This window comes from Colletotrichum lupini, chromosome 1, assembly GCF_023278565.1.
Source record: "Colletotrichum lupini chromosome 1, complete sequence".
Taxonomy (NCBI): domain Eukaryota; kingdom Fungi; phylum Ascomycota; class Sordariomycetes; order Glomerellales; family Glomerellaceae; genus Colletotrichum; species Colletotrichum lupini.
The window spans coordinates 3,454,050-3,472,590 of NC_064672.1; the positions used below are offsets into that span (position 1 = coordinate 3,454,050).

Genomic DNA, 18,541 nt, shown 5'->3' on the forward strand with positions numbered 1-18,541 from the left:
GCCCCGTCTGGGTATACTAGGTAAAGGTTTCCAAACACATGAATGATATCCACATGACCATAGCATTTCGCCTGTTCTCATCAAGGGTCTCCGCCCATGTCTCATCAACCACCTCTGCCAATATCCGCTGTATTCTCCCTGGCTGCTCGCCGTGTCCCGGCCACAGAGAGCCTTTGCGCCTGTGCGAAGGAAAGGCTGCTCATCTGGCCAGTCGCAGCTGTAGGCACGCTTCGGTTGTATCGTTCTCGGAGCTCTCGTTCAAATGGCGTTGGAAGGGGAGCAAAAGGTGTCATGGACGGAAGCCTCACAGAAGACGCCATACCCGTCCACCGGGTCGGCGTATTCGCCACAACTCCATCAGTATCTGGTCCAGACCCGGTTCCGTCGTGATCATCGTCGTCAGCCGTTGGCTCCACTTCTTGTATCCTGGAACCGCGAAAACTTGGTCCGCTGTGCCGTTCGTGAACTGCTCTCGAGAGTGGCAGTGAGGTGCGACTGGCCACGAAGCCAGCTCCTCTTCTTGAGCTGCCGAGACTAGCTCTCAGTGTTGCTGACTGGTAAGATGTGCTCAGATTCCTTTCTCCCTTCCAATGCAGCAGAAGTCGTCGTACAGCCTTCTTGCTGTTCCTTTCCTTAACATCTAGTGCCACGTATTCTCGGCTTTTCAATTGCAGCAAAGATGATTGCCACTGACTCCACCAACGTGACTTCAGGTTCACCGACCAAGCCTGTTTGACGCGGTCCTCTTTGACGGCGAGATCTTGGGACATTCCATTCCATTCGTCCACCCATGCAGCAGTCAAAAGCTTACTCGTCCCCCCGTCGCGACTGCTCTCTTCTCGCCACAATTTCAGCATATGAATGAGACGACCATGTTCCACTACAATGTGGTGCTGATCCGTTTTCCAGCCCAAGTTCACGTGAGCACGAGTAGCTGTCTTCCACAAATCAAGATAGCCTTTGGTGAAGGTAGCTTTGACGTGCTGTCTGCATCGGGCATAGGACTTTCGAGTCCCTGACCTCCAAGCTGATCTAGATCGCCATGTCTTGAGTGCATGCGTGACACTAATGTAGAAACAACCGCGCTGCACCCACTTCTGGAGGTTTCTTTTTTCATCGACGTCGATATGCCACATTTCCAATGCCTTATGTGCCCCTCGATGCGACGCAAACCGACGCGTTCTCGTGCTCGTCTTGGCGACTACTGAAGCTTGTCGTTGCCAATTGCAAAGAACTTTGGTCTTCAGCAGACGATCTGATATGGCCATGAGGGATGTCACGCCTCGCCGCGGTCTAGGCAAGGCCATGCCGGACACAGAATCCACAGCAATCCCGCGGCTGAGGGCGTTGATCTGGCCGAATATCGGTGGGGCCATGCACGCGCTTTGCCACCTCGACAAGCAGCTGCGAACGAGCTTGATTTCCAGCTTGGACTTGAAGACCTCTACCCTTGAGTCAAGATGCCACTGGTGTAAAGGGCCCTGAACGATATGGTATCTGCGAAATGCAGCAACGTCTCTCAGATGAGACGCTGCTTGGTGGGACCATGTCCTCAAGACCCGAAACCTTCCATGTTCTTCGTACAGATTCTCCATGTGCGACCTAAGCCCCTGTAAACTTGAGCAAGCCGAATGCCATTGTTGCAGATGAATGGACACAGTGCGCGGCGGAAAACGAGGTTCCATTGGACTTAGGCAGGAGGTTGACCATTGTCTGAGGGCATTCTGGGCCATATTCCGTTGGGCATGGGCTAAGCTTGCATCTTCTGTGTCCAAGTCTTCCCCAGCGCGCCTGAGCCATGAGGCCATAAGACGAGAAGTGAACACACGACGACCCCGGATCCTAGTTTCGGCCGTGACCAGCTCCCACGGGTCGAAGTGACGCATCCGCAAAATATGCCTCCTTGCTACGGCCATTCGTTCGAGCTTGTCAAGAGCGTGTTGTTTCCAGTGTGACAATCCTCTTAGGAGCAGTAAGTACCCCTTTACTTTGGTCGATTTCCACTCCAGTACCGCATATCTTGCTTCGTCATCAGGCCCTCCGTTGATTTCATCGTGAATCACTGGCTTTGCTTCATCACCCTCGATCCCGCCTGCAGGGGGTTCTTCGACAGGTTGCTTCCTTTTGGTTGCTTGATGAGTGGCAATCTCCTGGACCGTAGATTCATGTACAGGAGGCGCGTGTACTGAAGGCTTTTGAGTACTGAGCTCATGTTCACGAGAACCCCGTGTCTCAGTAACATGCACAACATGGTCTTCCATGACCTCAGAAGCCCGCGGTCCATTTCGAACTGGTTCTGGGGCAGTAGCACCGACGCCGGTGCCGGCGCTGATGCTGGTGGTATCAGGCGGAAGCAGCCAATTCACCGTTCTTATGGGCTTTGTCCTTATTGGTAGAGCGGCCGTCTCGTTCTCATTTGCGGGGTGGATATAAGGCGCCTCAATGGGCTGAACTGTGGTGTCGCTGGCGCCACGTTGCACACTGGTGCCAGATCCTGATTGCCGGCTTTGACGACTTTGTTCTGTGTTTCCAGCCGTCGAGGGGGTATAGCTTTGGGGTGCCGGTTTATTATGGTTGATAGACTTCAGATCCAAGTGATTCGATACCAAGCCAACGCGCGTCAGCCTTGGGGGAGATGCAGCATAGCCCAAGTGATGTGATGCTTGCGCCTGCGAAGATAGCAGAGTCGCGTATGGTTCTCGGGGTGCAAGCTCGACCTCTTGAGAGGACTCGTCTCCGGACGTGATAGAGTCTCGATCGGTGTTTGTAAGCGCAGGCTGCGGCGTAGCAGCCTCCACATATCCGGCTCCGGCTCCGTCTTCATCTTCGTTGTCGTCGTCGCCGTTGTTTGATAATGCCCTGGACCCTTCGCTTCCGAACTCAAGGCCGATGCCCATCCTTGACAAAACGGCGTCAAGTTTCTCCTGGAGTGACCCTTCGCCGCGTTCACCGCCAACGCGGAATACGAGGCGCGAGATATGGTTTTCTTCCTCCGGGTCGATGCCGAAGAGTGGGAGCACGGCATCATAAGCCTGGAATAAGGCGTTTGTTGCCAATCGCTCGCCCTCGGGAAGGAGTTCGAGATTCTCCTGGGCTGCCGTGACGACACGGTGTAGGATGGCGATTTCTGGGAGTAGTTATCAGACGGAGTGCGCTTTGCAGTCGAAAGCATGGTAGGTGTAGGTAATGATGCCGTGAAAGTGCACTTTGAGCTGTACTTACCATGATCGCTGTAATAGGAATCCGAGCCATGGACAGACACAAAGCTAGATATGCCGTCACGGGGGGCCAGCACTGGGCGATGCGGCAGCGACGGCATGTGAACTGGCGCCAGGCTGGGAGCATAATAGAATGGCCGTAGAAGAGTTTGCGGCGGTGTTGGTGGTAGTAGTATTGATGATGATGGTAGTCACGGTAGCCGAGGACGATTGTAACTTGCCTTGGTAATGCTAAGGAGCCAGATTTGAATTCGGTGATGGTGTATAGTCGGGGAAGGATGCTGAATACATTTGACCGCGACAAAATGTACTGCTGGCAGCTGATATGACAAGAGGCTTAAGGAGCTTCACGTTTTGCAGCGACGATTGCTCATGTAACGGGTGTTGAGTCGCGTCGCAAGAGTCGCAAATCGGAATGATGGCGATAAGCTGGTCGCGGCGCTGCCATGTCCACCGCGCACCGCAGGTTAGGCGCGTGGGAGGCTAACGAGGTCGCAATTGGCTAGCGAAGGGCGACGATAGATGATGTCCAAAAGCGAGGTTGACGGGAACAAGGCCGGATGCCACAATGGGCAGGTCAAGTATATTGTGATGAGTTAGCTGCTTCTCTCCAGTTGCAGCGGCCTTGTCCAGACAGACACACAGATATGTTTGCAGGTATCAGCAGGTGGTCAATCCATAGCTGCTCCCAACCCCGTCTTTATTTTCTCTTCCTATTCTTTTCTTTCTTCTCGTCTGTTTATTTCGCGTCCTATGGCGGAGCACCAAGGTAGCCGCTGTGGGGACGTTGCTGTTGGCTGGGCTGCAATCCAGTTGATCCTGGTGTCGCGACGCATTGCTGATAGGCCAGTCTGCTCAAAATGGGTGCTACCAAAGCCTACATACTGTATAGATACCTAGAGCCTCTCTGGAGCTTGTGCCCTGTGTTGCAACGGGCTGTCCCCTGCCACACCAAGGTACCTTGAGGTAGGTACCTGACTAGCCTGCCTTGCGTACCTAGGGTATTTCAGGTGCCTTTTGTAGGTCCCTCGAGGTAGCTAAAAGGAAATCATATATATAACCGAGTCTTAGACTTGGCTACATATACTTCTAATTCAATACGGGCTCATCCAATTACACTAAGATAGTCGCATTGCTCCAAAGGAGGCAACTGAGGTAAGGCACTGCGATTCCTAGGCTTACTGTAGGTACCTAATACACCCGTTGCCTATGTACCTCTCACCTTACCCTAAAGGCAAGATCTCGGCGACGTCTTTGATGCGTTCCAAGGTAAGGCAGATTTAGCCACCCGTACCCTCGTGTTGTGACGACGAAACTCCATCAATTGCGCGACAATCATATCTCGCACTCTGCTTCTACCCCCTTCCACCCGAGGTTCATCTCAAGCCGCTACCATGGTTCGCACACGGCCCATCCAGAAGTTTGCAGCCGCAGTCGGCCAATGTTCAACAGAGGTCAGTCCTCCTGTCGTGGCTCCTGGTCCAGCCATAGCTACCCACCTTTCGGTTCGAACACGTACTGACCAAGATGTAGACCTCCATGTACGGCAAGTGCATCGTTGCCGACTACAACTCTGTCCACAAGGACAAATGTTTGAAGGAGTTTCTCAGACTGAAGGATTGCTATCTTGTATTTCTCACCACCATGCCCCTTTCCACCTCTGTCTCTCCCGAGTTTACCATGTCGCTAACACTGGATCATTCAATCACAAAAGATTGCTGCCCGCAAAGCAAGATAATGATGGTAGAAGCACAATAGACCAGTCTCTGAAACTTTGAACGTTGTTGCGGTCAACTCAGTCTTTTCTTTGGGCCTCTTAAGCCTTCATCATTTTCAACTACTCATGTTCCAGTGATCTAAGCTACCGTAAGGTTGTACTCACTGCATATCTCACATCTAAAGCTCGAGCAGGCGGAGTAAGAATGTCGCATGCTGCACTTCTTGCTCCTCTTCCGCGATGATTCCCTTCTGCTTTTCGTTCGGTACCTCGCCTTCCACCGTAGTGACTTCGTGCTTATCCACCGGTCTGCGGAGCGCCTTCTCAATGACTCTGGTCTGCGAGACAAACACCTCTTCGAGGCCAATATTGTCAGGGTCGCTGATAACCTTGTATTCCATCTTGATGTCATCCGTCGGCTGCAGCTTGGCCTTCTTTCTGAGACGCTGTACGCGATTGATGATCTCTCTTGCGAGACCCTCGTGGGCCAGTTCCACGTGAAGCTCAGCGTCCAAAATGGTGAGCACGTCATTGTCCGAGTTCGTCTCCAGATTCTTCGAGGACTCGTCTTCCTTCAAACCTCGTCTCACAACGAGATCACCTTCCTCCAACTTAATTCCATCGACGAGAATCACCTTCTTCTCCGAGTACTCCTTAACAGCGTCGCTGCCGAGTGTTGGGAGCGCCTTCTTGACCCGGGCCATGTCCTTCTTGAGCTTCTTACCTAGCACGGGCCAGTCGGCAGTAACGCTATACTGGACGTTGTACTTGGCCTCGTCAGATGTGAGAACTAGATCTCTTACATTCATCTCCTCCTTGATGTAAGATGAGAGAGACTCGAGATCTTGGAGATATTGAGGATCGCGATGAATGACAACGAGCGTCTTCAACGGAGTCTTGAGGCCGACTGCTCTTCTCTCGCGAGACACTCTGACCAGATCAATGACCCTCTGCATTCTAGCGACTCTGCGCTCGACAACCTCGTCGAACAACTCCTGGCGCACCTCGGGGAACGGCAAAAAGTGGACACTGCGCGCGTCTTCTGCCTCAGCCTCCTTAGGAATGAAGGGGCGGAGCTTTTGGTAAATTGTGTCGGTGATGAAGGGAGTGAAAGGAGCAAGGCCGCGGCATAGCGTGAAGATGACCTCGAATAGGGTGTTGAGCGCATGTTGGGTGTCCTCGACTCCATTCTCACCCTTGAGACGTCTTCGGTTCAGCTTGATGTACCAGTTCGTCGTGTTTTCAATGAGCCCGAGCAGACGCGGCACAACAGTATAAAGTCGATAGGCTAGTAGAAAAGGCATGTTAGCGAGGTTCGTGGACAAAGGTGTAAGAATCTCAACGTACCACTCATCTCCTGGTTGACGAATTGCAGCAAGCTCTGGCAGCTAGCTAAGATCCACCGATCCATCACGTTCTCGTTGTTCGACAGGGCCTTTGGACTCCAAGTGTAATCGATGCCCTCGACCTTCTTGAGCAGCGTCACTTGGCCTTCGAAGAATTTGTAGCTGTTCCAGAGAGGTAGTAGGACCTTTTGAACAACCTCCTTGACACCAGACTCCTTGAATCTCAGTGGTTCAGCACGCACAACTGGCGAGTTGATGAGATAGAGACGGAGAGCATCGGAACCGTATTTGTCCATGACCAAATCAGGAACTGGGTAGTTCTTGAGACGCTTCGACATCTTCTTTCCGTCCTCGGCCAAGACTATGCCATTGACAACACAGTTCTGGAATGGAATCTTGCCGAAAAGATGCGTGCCCAGGACAAGTAGGGTATAGAACCACCCTCTGGTCTGATCCAAGCCTTCGGCAATGAAGTCACCAGGGAACGACTTCTCGAATTTTTCAACGTTCTCGAAGGGGTAGTGCTGACTGGCGTATGGCATACTGCCAGATTCGAACCAACAATCGAACACTTCCTCAATGCGTCTCAAAGTTCCCTTTCCCATTTTGCTAGGAATCGTGATATGGTCGATGCTGTCTCGGTGTAGGTCAGACAGGTCTCCAGTGTAGCCACTCAGCTCACGCAACTCCTGCACGCTGCCGATACACACTCGCTCTTCCAAATCATCGCTGACCCAAAGTGGAATGGGAGTACCCCAGTAACGGTTTCGTGAGACGTTCCAGTCACGGGCGTTCTCGATCCAGCTGGCAAACCGCCTCTCCTTGACAAAAGAAGGCACCCAGTGAGAGCCTTTGATGTTCTCCAGCATCTGAGGGATAATCTCGGGGATGCGGACGAACCACGAGGGTACTGCGCGGTAAATGAGAGGAGTGTCAGAACGGTAGCACATGGGGTATGAGTGCTTGAGCGTGGAGTCGACCACAATCTTTCCGGCACCCTTCAGGTGTTTGATGATATGCTTGTCGGCCTCCTTGACGTGCATGCCGGCGAAATCAGAGACGCGGCTGGTGAAGTGACCACTGTCGTCAATAGGGTCGGGAGGCGCCCTGTTCTCGGTGACAATGCCAGCTGCAACGGCGACGTTGTAATCGTCCTCACCGAAAGCAGGTGCCTGGTGAACAATGCCAGTACCACTGTCATCAGTAATGTAGGTAGCGTTCAGTACCCTGAAAGCAACGTCCTTGTATTCATCATAGAAGTAGTTGAAGGGGGGCTCGTACTTCCAGCCGAGCATGGCCTTGCCGCTGATCTTCTCAAGGATCTTGAATTTGGCCTTCTTCACGTCCTTGTACAGTGTACCAAGAAGTTTCTCGAGCAGAATGTATTTCTTGCCTGACTTCTCGTCAAGAATCTTGATGTATTCGAGATCAGGGTGCGTAGCCAGTCCGAGATGCGAAGGCAAGGTCCACGGCGTCGTCGTCCACGCCAGCAGGTGAGTCTCGGGGTCTTCGATCAGGGGAAATGAGATGACGATGGCAGGGTCGCTGACATCCTGATAGTTTTGATTGGCCTCAAAGTTGCTCAATGCTGTGGTCAGGGCTGTTGAGTAAGGCATGACGCGATGGCCCTGATAGACAGCGCCTTTGTCGAATAGCTGCTTGAAAACCCACCATTCAGACTCCATGAAGGTAGGGTCCATGGTCTTCGGAGAACGGGCGTTAGTCAATCTCAGTAGTCTAGGATACATGGTACGCGATCTTACCTTGTAGTCGTTGTCGAAGTCGATCCAACGGCCGAGTCTCTCAACGGTATGGCGCCACTCCCCGCTGTAGCGCATGACAATAGATCGACATTCGGCATTGTAGTTCTTCAATCCCAACTGCATGACAGCAGCCTTGCCAGAAATGCCCAACTTCTTGTCAATCTCGTGCTCGATAGGTAGTCCATGGGTGTCCCACCCGAAGCGTCTTTCAACGTGAAAGCCCTTCATGGACCAATATCTCGGGATAATGTCCTTGATGGTGGAGGCCAGCAAGTGGCCATAGTGAGGAAGACCAGTGGCGAAAGGAGGCCCGTCATAAAAGGTGTAAAGGGGTTTGCCCTTTGTTAACTCGAGCTGCATGCGCGATGATTGTCAGTACGGGAGCAAACAAACACGAAATGGCCTCGACGTAAACAGAGAGTGCGACTGTTGTCTCTGGAGCGAAAAGAGATCGGACTTACCTGACGCTCAAATGCCTTGATCTCACGCCATCTCTGGAGGACAGCCTCCTCCTCCTTGGGGAAGTCAATAGACATGATGTTGCTCGAAAGGCGACAAAGTTGAAGTCAAGAACCGCGTGAGGGAACGTAGCCTGGTTGCGGTTTGCGGCTCTGCCGAACCGAATATTGTCACACCAAAAACAGTAGTGAATTTGGTAGGCAGGGTTTCGTTGAGGAAGGTAGGCGGGAGCTGCGTAGCTTCTGGAGATCAACGAAGCCAAGCCCTCTAAAAACGAAGAGCTCTTAGAAAGACCACGAAGAAGCGTCAATGGGTCATGTGAGTCAAAACCCAAGATACTGAGGATATGGATCTGAGAGGACGTGGGTGACTTGGGGGTATTTGGAGGGGTTCAGTGCGTGAGGTGAGTCAGTGGGGTAATTTTTTCTCGATTGACTTATCGAGCGCGGGGCAATCGACCAAGTCATCTCAGACGACCGGCACTCAGTTTACCTTCCTTAGTCATCTCAGCATGGACACTTAGGTGAGGGGTTGGTGGGTGAGTACTGGCGACATCCGTAGGAACCCCAGTGCCCGGGTATTCTTGGTGCTCCTACAGGGAATAAGGTAGGTACTCCGTATACGGAGTCAGGGGCACTTCGGGAGGAGATACAGTGAAGGAACCCAAAGTACCAGGTGGAGAGCAAAAACGCTCCCAGGTACCTAGGTGTCTAAGGTACGCACACACGCACACAACTTAAACGACTACGCGTTGGGTTCTTCCCCCAGGGCAACTCAGTCCCGAGGTCACCGCCTGGACCTCACCTCACAGACATTACAAAGGTACCTCCCCAGGTCTTCCAAACAGGCATGCTACAAGGCCAGCCCCAAGGTGCCCTGGGTACCTGATCCAAGGATTGTCACCCAAGCCTAGGAGGCGAGGCAACGTGCGGTCTCAGTAGAAGGTGCAGGCCAATTTGACGTCCCCAAGCAACCACTTTCATCACAAGAGCAACGCTTCCAATCCTCAGTGTTTCTCGGCGGGATCGTCGTCCGCCGTGTATTAACGTAAACAACACCCCGACCCGGACTCGGCCCAACACTACGCCCATCGGCCTGTCTCCTCTCTTTCGACCAATCTGAGACTTTCCTCTTTCCTCCTCTCTGCCTCCTCTCTGCCTCCCCTCATTCGAATCGTGCCTTTCCATCTTGTCCCCGATAGACCATCGCCGCAAAACATATACCTTCGTCGACGGAGCCCGCCTAGGCTGTCCCACATCGAACGGCTCGAATCTCAGCCCACCACCCCTTCGATATCAGCTACCGATTGTTGCCAACGAGCCCGGTTCAGGAGCTGCCTGTCGTAGCGATTAGCTACTACCTGCCCATTCCTTATACTCAAGATCGGGAACCATAGCTATTTGTGGCCTCACCAGCGAGCCGTCCGGCGGTCCCCAGGAAATCGTTTCTTGGCCTAGCCCACCACCTTCGCCATGTCGTTCCTCTTCGGCCGGGCTCGGACAAGGCCTGCCGTTGACCTACCCAAACAAGCCAGAGACCACGTAACGAAACTCGAAGGGCCAAATGGCGCCGCCAAGGTTGGTTACACCCTCCAGCTCTAGCTAGCGCTTGCTCGATCTCTAACGTCCATTTCCAATCCAGGCCGAAGAGCTCGCGAAAGTCCTGAACCAGATGAAGTTTATCTTACAGGGAACCCATGGTACGCCTGCCTCATACAGCCCTTGTCGAAGTCAGCCGTTAACTTCAAGTCAGAGTCCGATAGCAGCCCAGAACAGATATACCAGCTGGTCACCGGCTTGATTGAGGAAGACTTGTTGTACTTACTGGCGGTGAACCTTTGGCGTCTGCCCTTCGAATCGAGGAAAGACACCCAGGTCATCTTCTCCTACGTTTTCCGATTCCGCCCGCCTACGGCATCCCCGAAAAGCGATCCTCTAGCTCTGTCTTATGTCGTCAACAACCGTCCACAAGTCCTCCTCGAACTGTGCCGCGGCTACGAACATAAAGAGAGTGCAACACCTGCCGGCTCTGTACTTCGAGAAGTTCTCAAGTCGGAGGCTGCTGCCGCCATCATTCTCTACGACGACAACGAGGAGTCTGGGTCCAGCAATAAGGGCATCAACTTGATTGACAGGGACCGTCGACAGAGCGGCGAGGGCGTCTTTTGGAGATTTTTTGACTGGGTCGACAAGAGCTCATTCGAAGTAGCCGCGGATGCCTTTACCACATTCAGGGTAAACCCCCTTACTTGGAGGGACTAAAGGGGCTCAAGACTACGTCGCTAACACTCGCGTCTTTCAGGAACTTCTGACAAAACACAAGGAGCTGGTGCCGAGATACCTCTCTGTCAACTTTGACCTATTCTTCGACAAGTACAACAACATCCTTGTGCAGTCAAACAGCTATGTTACCAAGCGGCAGTCCATCAAGCTTTTGGGTGAAATCTTGCTGGACCGTTCAAATTACAGCGTCATGACAGCGTACGTGGACCGTGGAGAGCATCTCAAGATATGCATGAACCTCTTGAGAGACGATCGCAAGATGGTGCAGTATGAGGGCTTTCATGTCTTCAAGGTTTTTGTGGCCAACCCCCACAAATCCATCGCGGTCCAGAAGATCTTACTCATGAACCGGGAGAAACTGCTTACATTCCTGTCTCACTTCTTGGAGGATAGAACCGATGACGAGCAATTCATCGACGAAAGAGAGTTTTTGATCAAACAAATCAGGAATATGCCACCGAACCCAGTGCCGCCTCAGAGGCATGGCATGCCAGGTGGCGGTTAGGTCGACCACAGGCAAACGGGTTTTGTTGCCTTATGGCCTAGTTGTAATGCAATAGGTATGACTTACATAGCTGTGTCTTACCCATGGAAGGGCTCTACAATGCATTTGTCGGTGAATCGTTACTAGCAGTGGGAAGTAAGGGTTGGGAGATGCAATGATGGGATTCGCATTTGCGCGGCGTTTTGAGCTCGGGTTTCCAGAGACAAGGAAGACGACAGACATGAAGTCCTTTATGAGTGCATTGCTCTTCATCAATCGACAGACGATAGCGACAAGCGGTTCTTCTTTCTGCTTTATTCACAAACAAGGTGTCCCATTAGCTAGCAGTACTACTGTTTGGCCATCCATGCCTGTGCCTCATCCTTGTAATCATCACGCCATCTACTCAGGGGTGGCCGGCCTTCGACAATATCCCCAATACTCCACATCATCCTCTTGCGATCCATTTCTTCGGTTACCTCATTATCTGGGCAGAGAATGTAGAATAATCCTTCGGTCATCTTCTCCTCCAGATACTCGGCCACTTCCTCCGCTGTCCAAGCAGCGGCAGGCTTCTCCCTGCCAGGGGCAGCACCAGCAAGGCCTGTGAACGTCCAGCCCGGCACTAGGAGATGCACAGATGTGGCGGTGTCTTTCAAGTCGAACGATAGGTGCTCAGCCAAAGACTTGACAGCCGCCTTGCTGGCATTGTACGCTGGGTTTCCTGGTGGATTCGTAATTCCCTGCTTAGAGCCCGTGATGACGATGGCCGACTTGGAAGACTGCCCACTTCCAACGAAGGGTAGCAGACTGCTGATTCCGTTGATGACGCCGTATAAGTTGGTGTCCAAGATTTTACGGAAGCTGTCTGTATCCTGCCATGACGACTTGCCACCGATGCCGGCATTGAGAACCAATAGATCAATACGTCCTGGAGTAGCAGTTGGTACGTGAAACGGAGGGCCTCATGAGGCGTTGCAACCATGGAGACGCGAGAATGGAGGAAAGGAGGAATGTACCTTCAATGAAAGTATTCACTTCCGTCTTGAGCGTCTCCCAATCCTGAAGGAGGCTCACGTCCAGCTCGAATGTGGCAGAGGACTCTCCAAGGGCTTCTTTTGCCGCCTGAAGAAGCTTCGTATCGCGATCAACTACGAGGACCTTCATTCCATGGCCAACGCACTTCTTGGCGATTGCCAATCCAATGCCAGATGCACCGCCAGTGATGACAGCCGTGTTGCCAGGGACGAAGAAGGATGCCATTGCTCAATCGATGTCAGTGCGTGGAATGTAGACAAACAAAATTATCCTCTCAAAACTGGAGTGCAAGCTCAGGCATCTCGTAAGTCTTTGTGATTTATATAGGCAAATGTGCTTCTTGCAGCCCGTTGGCCATCAGACGGTGCCACGGGGCCGGCAGGCGTCGTTTGCGGGGAAATCACCGCCTCGGATTTTAGTACTATCGCCGCTGGGCTCCTCCATTGATGTCACACACGCGGACGATGTTCGAGGTTCGGTAGACCTGGTCAATGTTGGTTCGTCAACGCCCACTAGGCCGATAATCCATTACACTCTGAAAACAATACAGTATGATATCGCGCATCATCACAAGCCAGCCTCAACCCTTGACGCCCCTCTTTTTCAGCCCGAGTTCGTGAGGGGGGGAATCCCTCGCACAAATGAGAATAATTCAACACGCGCAACTCATTACTTTGCTCGCATCACCTAGACGCCTGCGGGGCTTGCTTGGCAAGCATGACACTGACGCTTTCGCGCGCGTTGGATGTCGTCCAAACGCTGTCCCTGCCACCTCGTCGCCAGTCGTCGCCCGTGGCATCTTCGCCTCCTCCTCTGGTTGCTTCTCCCATGATGATCTCAAGATCCCGTTTCTGCGAACTCATCCAATTTCTCACAAAGTTGGCGGGGTCTTGGCTCATTGACGTGAAGAACGAGTGCTTCGCCTTAGAGCTCGCGACGGCCGAGATAAGCGTTGCTAGCTGTTCATCCATAGCAACAACCTCCTTGAGGGCGCTCGCATACGCAGGAGTGGTAACAAAAGGTACCAGCTTGGCTCGCAAGGGGTCATCTACCGCCACACGCACGTCGTAGATGGTGGGCTGTGCGTCGCTGTGAAAATCCTCGTCAACTCGTACGGTGTATGGTAAGCTGACTGGTGGCAGAGGTTGGAGGTGGGGTTGGATGTAATCATTCAGGTTAGGAATGATACCAGTATCGCTGCCGTTGACAATCTAGACAACTAGTTAGACGCCAAACATCGTTCCTTGGTTAGGTCACAGCAAACCTTCTTAAGAAGCTCATCGCAACCGAAGTTGCGCTTCTCCTCTTCTTCTTGGAGACCCATCATTTTGATGTACTCCCAAATTGCGAGGACGACCTCTTGGCGGGAAGCCTCAGCCATGTCCACAACATCGGCCAGCTCAGGGCTGAGAAGATATCGCTCCGGATCTTCCTGGCGATGGAGGTTGATAGTGATGTTCATGTTCTCGTCCCCGCTCCGCTTGAAGGTGAACTCGTCGAAGTCTGCACTTGCCGCTGCGCCTTGCGAAGCAGGTTTCTTCCACTCCACGGTTTGATCGGATGCGGCCCTCGAGCGGGTACGATCGAAATCGACGTTCAGCGCTTTGAAAAAATGGGAAAGTCGATGTTTCTGGCTCACAGGCGCAGAACTTTGTCTCCTTGACCCAGTCGCGCCTTCTACTTCTGCAGACTCCATCTTCTGGTCAGTTTCTCCCGACGTGTCGTCCGATCCGTCCTCGAGTAGTCGTCCCTCGATCTTGACCCTGTAAGAAGGCTCGGCGCTGGGGGTGAAGTCGAAGCTATCAACGCTGAGACCACTTCCTTGCCATGCCTGGTCCTCGACAGTATTGCTGATCCAGATACGAAGGGTTTTGTAGTGCTATAATGCAAGACTTAGCTCTGCTGTCGCGTGATGCCGAGAGGGATGAGGATGGCTCCTAATGAAGTCGCATCGCGTAGATTTACTAACCTTTGCGTTTCGTCCAACTGTCTCGACAATGTCGAGTCGCTTGCGCGTCATGGCTGCGTCCAGACGTCGCTCAAAGTCGCGCAAATCCTTGTATCTCTGGGCGACCTCGGTATCCGTGATGCATTCGTCGACACCATCAGGCAATGTCTTATCGGTCGGCTTTCTGCTGCGACGCTTGGCAAGCTCGCTCGTGAGGGCCTGGCCCGGAGGATGGTGCTGCGCCATGGCGGCCTGGTTCATGGCTGCTTGAGCATGATGGCTCGGAGGCATGATAGGACCTTTGGGCGGCATAGTTAGCACAATCGTCGTCGTGTCTAGCACTTTGGGACTTGTCGCGCAACAGTAGAGCAAGGGAAAAAGGTATCCGAGGTCCCAAAAGGCCAAGGTAAAGAAGGAACGGGCATACCGATGCCGCCTCTCCGTTGATTTGGGGCATGTGGAGCCCGCTGGGGAACCTGCGGCGCGCCAGCATGGGCGGCGTATTGGCGGTACTGGGGCTGCATTTTCGATGATGACTTTTGGAAAAATGCGCGCAAAGCAAATGACGACAACCAGATTTTTTTCCCACTGAGGATCGAAAATCATAGATAACGCTGCCAAAGATGCCAAATGTGAGAGGTCGCGTCGTTTCTCAAACGCGCGCGTGCATGAGTGAACGACGGGCGGCGAAGGCGCAGGGTCAGGCGCAAGGTAGCACCTATACCGGCCACAATTGGCCGGTTGATGCAGCAGCCCCTGTCCAGGCTCCACATTAACTGAGAGTACCTTAGGTAGGTAGATATCCGAGCCACTCCAGCAGACGGGAGTCACACCTGGTACTAACATGGTATACCTCCACCGCCCGTCCATAATGCTCGAGTGCCAAAAGACTGCCACAATAGAGATAATGTAACCATTTCGCGAGAACGGTTACCTCCCGTCACCTTTCATCTACAAGCTATAGACATTTACACCAACACTGCTATGCTCTCCTCTGATGTTGGTGGCTTCATATCAGGTAGGTAGGCAAGTACCTGATTACATCTACCAACGTCATCCGTACATACGGTTTCTGAGTCCACCTGCGTGCGGCGGCGGTATTCGATCCATTTCCAGAAGGTCATTGGATATTGACGGGAGCACACGCATGATCACGGTTTTCAAATCTCGTGGGTTTATTTTCTCCGAGGACCTATTAGACCCATAAAACCGCCTGAGCGAAGCAGCGAAGACCACAATCCCCACCTCGTGAATGCTTCCATTGAGTGGAAAGCTGCAGGACTTCCCTGTAAAAGAGGTCAAGTTGTCGAAGAGTGCATAGCCGATAATACGCCACGCTCCCGAATGCTTCCTCCCGAACCATATTTCGTTGCATTACAAACTTCTAATAAGTTTCTCTCGCTGGCTCTCTGCCTGAAAGCCGCTGTTCTCGCCTCAACCCTCAACCCTCCCTAAGATCCGTGAAGATCTTATGGCCCCGCACGTCGTAAGCCTCAAACTAATTAGAACTGTTGGCCAAGACCATTCTTGGACTGTCTTTTGCTGAAACGGTTTCGCTTGGTAGTAGAAGCTGAATCATCCAGACTGGCCTGGCTTTTGCTGAGATGGTTCCGGCCGGATCGGTCGCTGACACTGAAGCTATCAGGGTAAACGCCTCGTCCACCAAGAGTACTGGCCGGGCTCGACACTGTGGATGACATATCGAAGCCGTTGTCGCCGGCATAAGAGCCGGAGAGATTTTGAGACAAGGCCAATTCCTTGGCTCTCTCTAGGGACTCTATCCAGTCGCTGGCCGTGGTGCCATTCTCTGAAGAGCTGGAGCTTCCCTTGGGCTCCTCAAATGTGTAGTGGACGCCGCCCTGTCGGATTTTAGATGAGCGGCGAGACTTTTTGTCCAGGATACTTACCGCATCGACACACCATACAGTCTGCCCCTTTACGTCAAGCTGCGTCCTCCAGGTGCACTCGGGTGCAAGCAGTGAAATCTCTTGCTTGGCGCGCTTTTCTTCTCCGCCAGCCGGTGCCAGCAGTATGCGGCCGCTTGAAGTTATCATCACCAGCCTCTGTCTCTTCTTGGTCGTACTTCCGCCAAAGAACCTCGATAGCTTCTTGTGTCCCTCGGCGTGCTCGCCGCCTTTACCATGGCCGCTCGGCAGGGGGCTCGAGACGACCATCAAGTCGCCCAGTTTGAGAATCCTCTCATTATTCTTCGTCAAGACTGGAGACCACTCAATATCCAGCTGGGTTGGAGGAGGAAGCTCCGTGATGATCCTGGCTGGTCGAGCGCTGCCATTCAGGGCCGAACTTTGCGGCTGGGAGCTCCTTGGCGGTGCAGCAGAGTTCGGACTGTTGCTCACACCGTTAAGTTGAATGACAGTCGGATCTTGTGGTGTAGGATTATAAGGTCGAAGCCGTGGGGCTTTGGTTCTCCATAAGCCTTTGCCAAATGCTTGTCCGTCAAAGAACTCGTGATTTTTGATGTGCTCGACAGTGAGACGACGGGCTGGGTCAAGGACCAAGCATCGCTCTACTAGATCACGGGCTGCTGGTGGAAAGGCGGTAGGGAAGTCGTACTCCAAGTTGACAATCTTCTGAAACGTGAGATATTCCGTTGCGGCTTTAAAGGGTGGACGACCTGCTAATAGCTGGTATACTATGCATCCGAAAGCCCACAGATCGCTCGCCTTGCAGGCGTTCTTGCTGGTCAGGAGTTCGGGACTGACATACTCGGCGGTACCCACGAATGAAGCTGCCCGGTTGTCTTCGTCTGCCTCGCTACGGCCATTCTCGGGCAGTCCCCGCGCGCTTTCAGCAACATTCTGCGCCTCTCTCGGGTCTTTGAGTAGCTTGGCTGTGCCGAAATCTGTAATCTTCACATGCATGTGGTCGTCCAAGAGGACATTCTCGGGTTTGAGATCGCGGTGGATGACTCCTCTCGAATGCATGTAGTCGATGGCGTCTAGTATTTGGGCGCTGTAGAACCTCGTACACTCCAGATCAAAGGAGCCCGTCTTTTTCAGTACTCCAAGCAGTTCGCCGCCGTTGCAAAGGTCAAGAACGTAGTATAGAGACATTTCGTCCTGGAACGTGTAGTAAAGGCGTACGATTCCAGGATGCTCGGTGAGGCGGTTCAGGGTATTCTTCTCAATGTTAACGTACTTGATCTTCTTCTCCTTGATGATATGCTTCTTCTCGAGGACTTTGATGGCGTACTCCTTGAGAGTCTGTCGATCAGTAGCTAAATAGACCGTACTGTACGAGCCCTCTCCAAGCACGCGTCCAAAGGCGAAGTCTCTAACCCCCTTCTTGACATGCCGGATGACTGTCTTGCCGTTTGAGTCTGTTTCTCTGCGCACGCCTACGGCGGCACCGCGGTCCTTCCACTCTTCACTACTGGTCGGTAGCGGCGCCTCTGGGCCATAGGGATCTTGGGGGCCTCCTGGCGCTGCTGTTGCCGAAACATATCCACCGCCCATGCCTTTCGAGCTCCTCCGAGGGGGCAAGGATCCGGAGCCAGGAGGCAGTTGGGATTGGCGTGTTGGATTGGCCGGCGCCCTGTAACTCGGCTCCCTTGTTGGCGTTGAGCTGCCTGGATAGCCCTGAATGTGGTTCGAATCTTGCCTGGCGAGCAAGCCGTAGGCAGAATGGCGCGCCCGGTCGCTTTGACCTTGTGGTTGATGAAGCGGATGTCCCTCTTCAGTTGCCACGGGTTGGTGGCTATATAGTGCAGAGACAGGCCGCGCTGTCGGCGACACGGAAGATCGATTCCCTGGAGCTCTGTCAAGTTCGGAGTATGGGGAGACGGGCTGTCTGTAGACATCTGCCCGCATTGCGGCACTAGGGCTCGTTCGGCGGGGTTCGACATGGCTCGGTGAGCCATCGTATGCGGGTGATGGCGCCTCGGAGGATTGTGTGTGGGATATGGGAGACAACAAGTTGTCTGAGGTGGGAGTAGATCCAAACGGACTCGGGGATGGTTGTGTGGTCGGGTCGTCGAGGGGCGCTAGACGGGTATGAGCATCAAGTTGATACTGTTGCTGGCGTTGAATATCATGGTCTGGTTGCCGGTCGGTCGATGATGGGGTATCGGCATCTTGGGAGTCGCCTGGAGAGGCATCGGCGTCGTCTGGATTGGCTATTCGTAGTCCCCCGAGGGCCCTCGATAGACTGAGGTCCCCATTCATGATTCGTGTTCAAGTCGGAGGCGGGCTGGTAGGAGGGGAGGGGAGGGGGAAAAGAAGAGGGGGAAGTAAGATGGGAATAAAGGGCGGCAGAATGGCGATGGG

At 53.1% G+C, this 18,541-nt stretch overlaps 7 protein-coding genes across 7 annotated transcripts; 2 read left to right on the top strand and 5 right to left on the bottom strand.

The window, feature by feature from the left end:
* Positions 1–104: 104 nt before the first annotated feature.
* CLUP02_00973 (uncharacterized protein) lies at positions 105–3,319 on the bottom strand (the record flags this gene model as incomplete). Its single annotated transcript, XM_049280018.1, has 2 exons — positions 105–3,127; positions 3,223–3,319. The coding sequence occupies 2 exons, from the start codon at positions 3,317–3,319 to the stop codon at positions 105–107; spliced, it is 3,120 nt and encodes a 1,039-aa protein (XP_049135975.1).
* Positions 3,320–4,612: 1,293 nt separating this feature from the next.
* CLUP02_00974 (uncharacterized protein) lies at positions 4,613–4,976 on the top strand (the record flags this gene model as incomplete). The annotated part of the gene is made up of 2 exons (XM_049280019.1): positions 4,613–4,672; positions 4,752–4,976. The coding sequence occupies 2 exons, from the start codon at positions 4,613–4,615 to the stop codon at positions 4,974–4,976; spliced, it is 285 nt and encodes a 94-aa protein (XP_049135976.1).
* Positions 4,977–5,114: 138 nt separating this feature from the next.
* Positions 5,115–8,580, bottom strand: CLUP02_00975 (isoleucyl-tRNA synthetase; the record flags this gene model as incomplete). Its single annotated transcript, XM_049280020.1, has 4 exons — positions 5,115–6,223; positions 6,283–7,984; positions 8,045–8,398; positions 8,506–8,580. The coding sequence occupies 4 exons, from the start codon at positions 8,578–8,580 to the stop codon at positions 5,115–5,117; spliced, it is 3,240 nt and encodes a 1,079-aa protein (XP_049135977.1).
* Positions 8,581–9,352: 772 nt separating this feature from the next.
* Positions 9,353–11,290, top strand: CLUP02_00976 (uncharacterized protein; the record flags this gene model as incomplete). The annotated part of the gene is made up of 7 exons (XM_049280021.1): positions 9,353–9,383; positions 9,442–9,540; positions 9,627–9,811; positions 9,961–10,080; positions 10,145–10,202; positions 10,256–10,737; positions 10,805–11,290. The coding sequence occupies 7 exons, from the start codon at positions 9,353–9,355 to the stop codon at positions 11,288–11,290; spliced, it is 1,461 nt and encodes a 486-aa protein (XP_049135978.1).
* Positions 11,291–11,619: 329 nt separating this feature from the next.
* CLUP02_00977 (short-chain dehydrogenase/reductase) lies at positions 11,620–12,532 on the bottom strand (the record flags this gene model as incomplete). Its single annotated transcript, XM_049280022.1, has 2 exons — positions 11,620–12,200; positions 12,289–12,532. 2 exons carry the CDS (start codon positions 12,530–12,532, stop codon positions 11,620–11,622), a joined length of 825 nt encoding a protein of 274 aa, XP_049135979.1.
* Positions 12,533–12,990: 458 nt separating this feature from the next.
* CLUP02_00978 (SWIB/MDM2 domain-containing protein) lies at positions 12,991–14,779 on the bottom strand (the record flags this gene model as incomplete). The annotated part of the gene is made up of 4 exons (XM_049280023.1): positions 12,991–13,518; positions 13,572–14,186; positions 14,277–14,554; positions 14,683–14,779. 4 exons carry the CDS (start codon positions 14,777–14,779, stop codon positions 12,991–12,993), a joined length of 1,518 nt encoding a protein of 505 aa, XP_049135980.1.
* A 978-nt stretch (positions 14,780–15,757) lies between these two features.
* Positions 15,758–18,439, bottom strand: CLUP02_00979 (uncharacterized protein; the record flags this gene model as incomplete). Its single annotated transcript, XM_049280024.1, has 1 exon — positions 15,758–18,439. One exon carries the CDS (start codon positions 18,437–18,439, stop codon positions 15,758–15,760), a length of 2,682 nt encoding a protein of 893 aa, XP_049135981.1.
* Between the last annotated feature and the right edge of the window lie 102 nt (positions 18,440–18,541).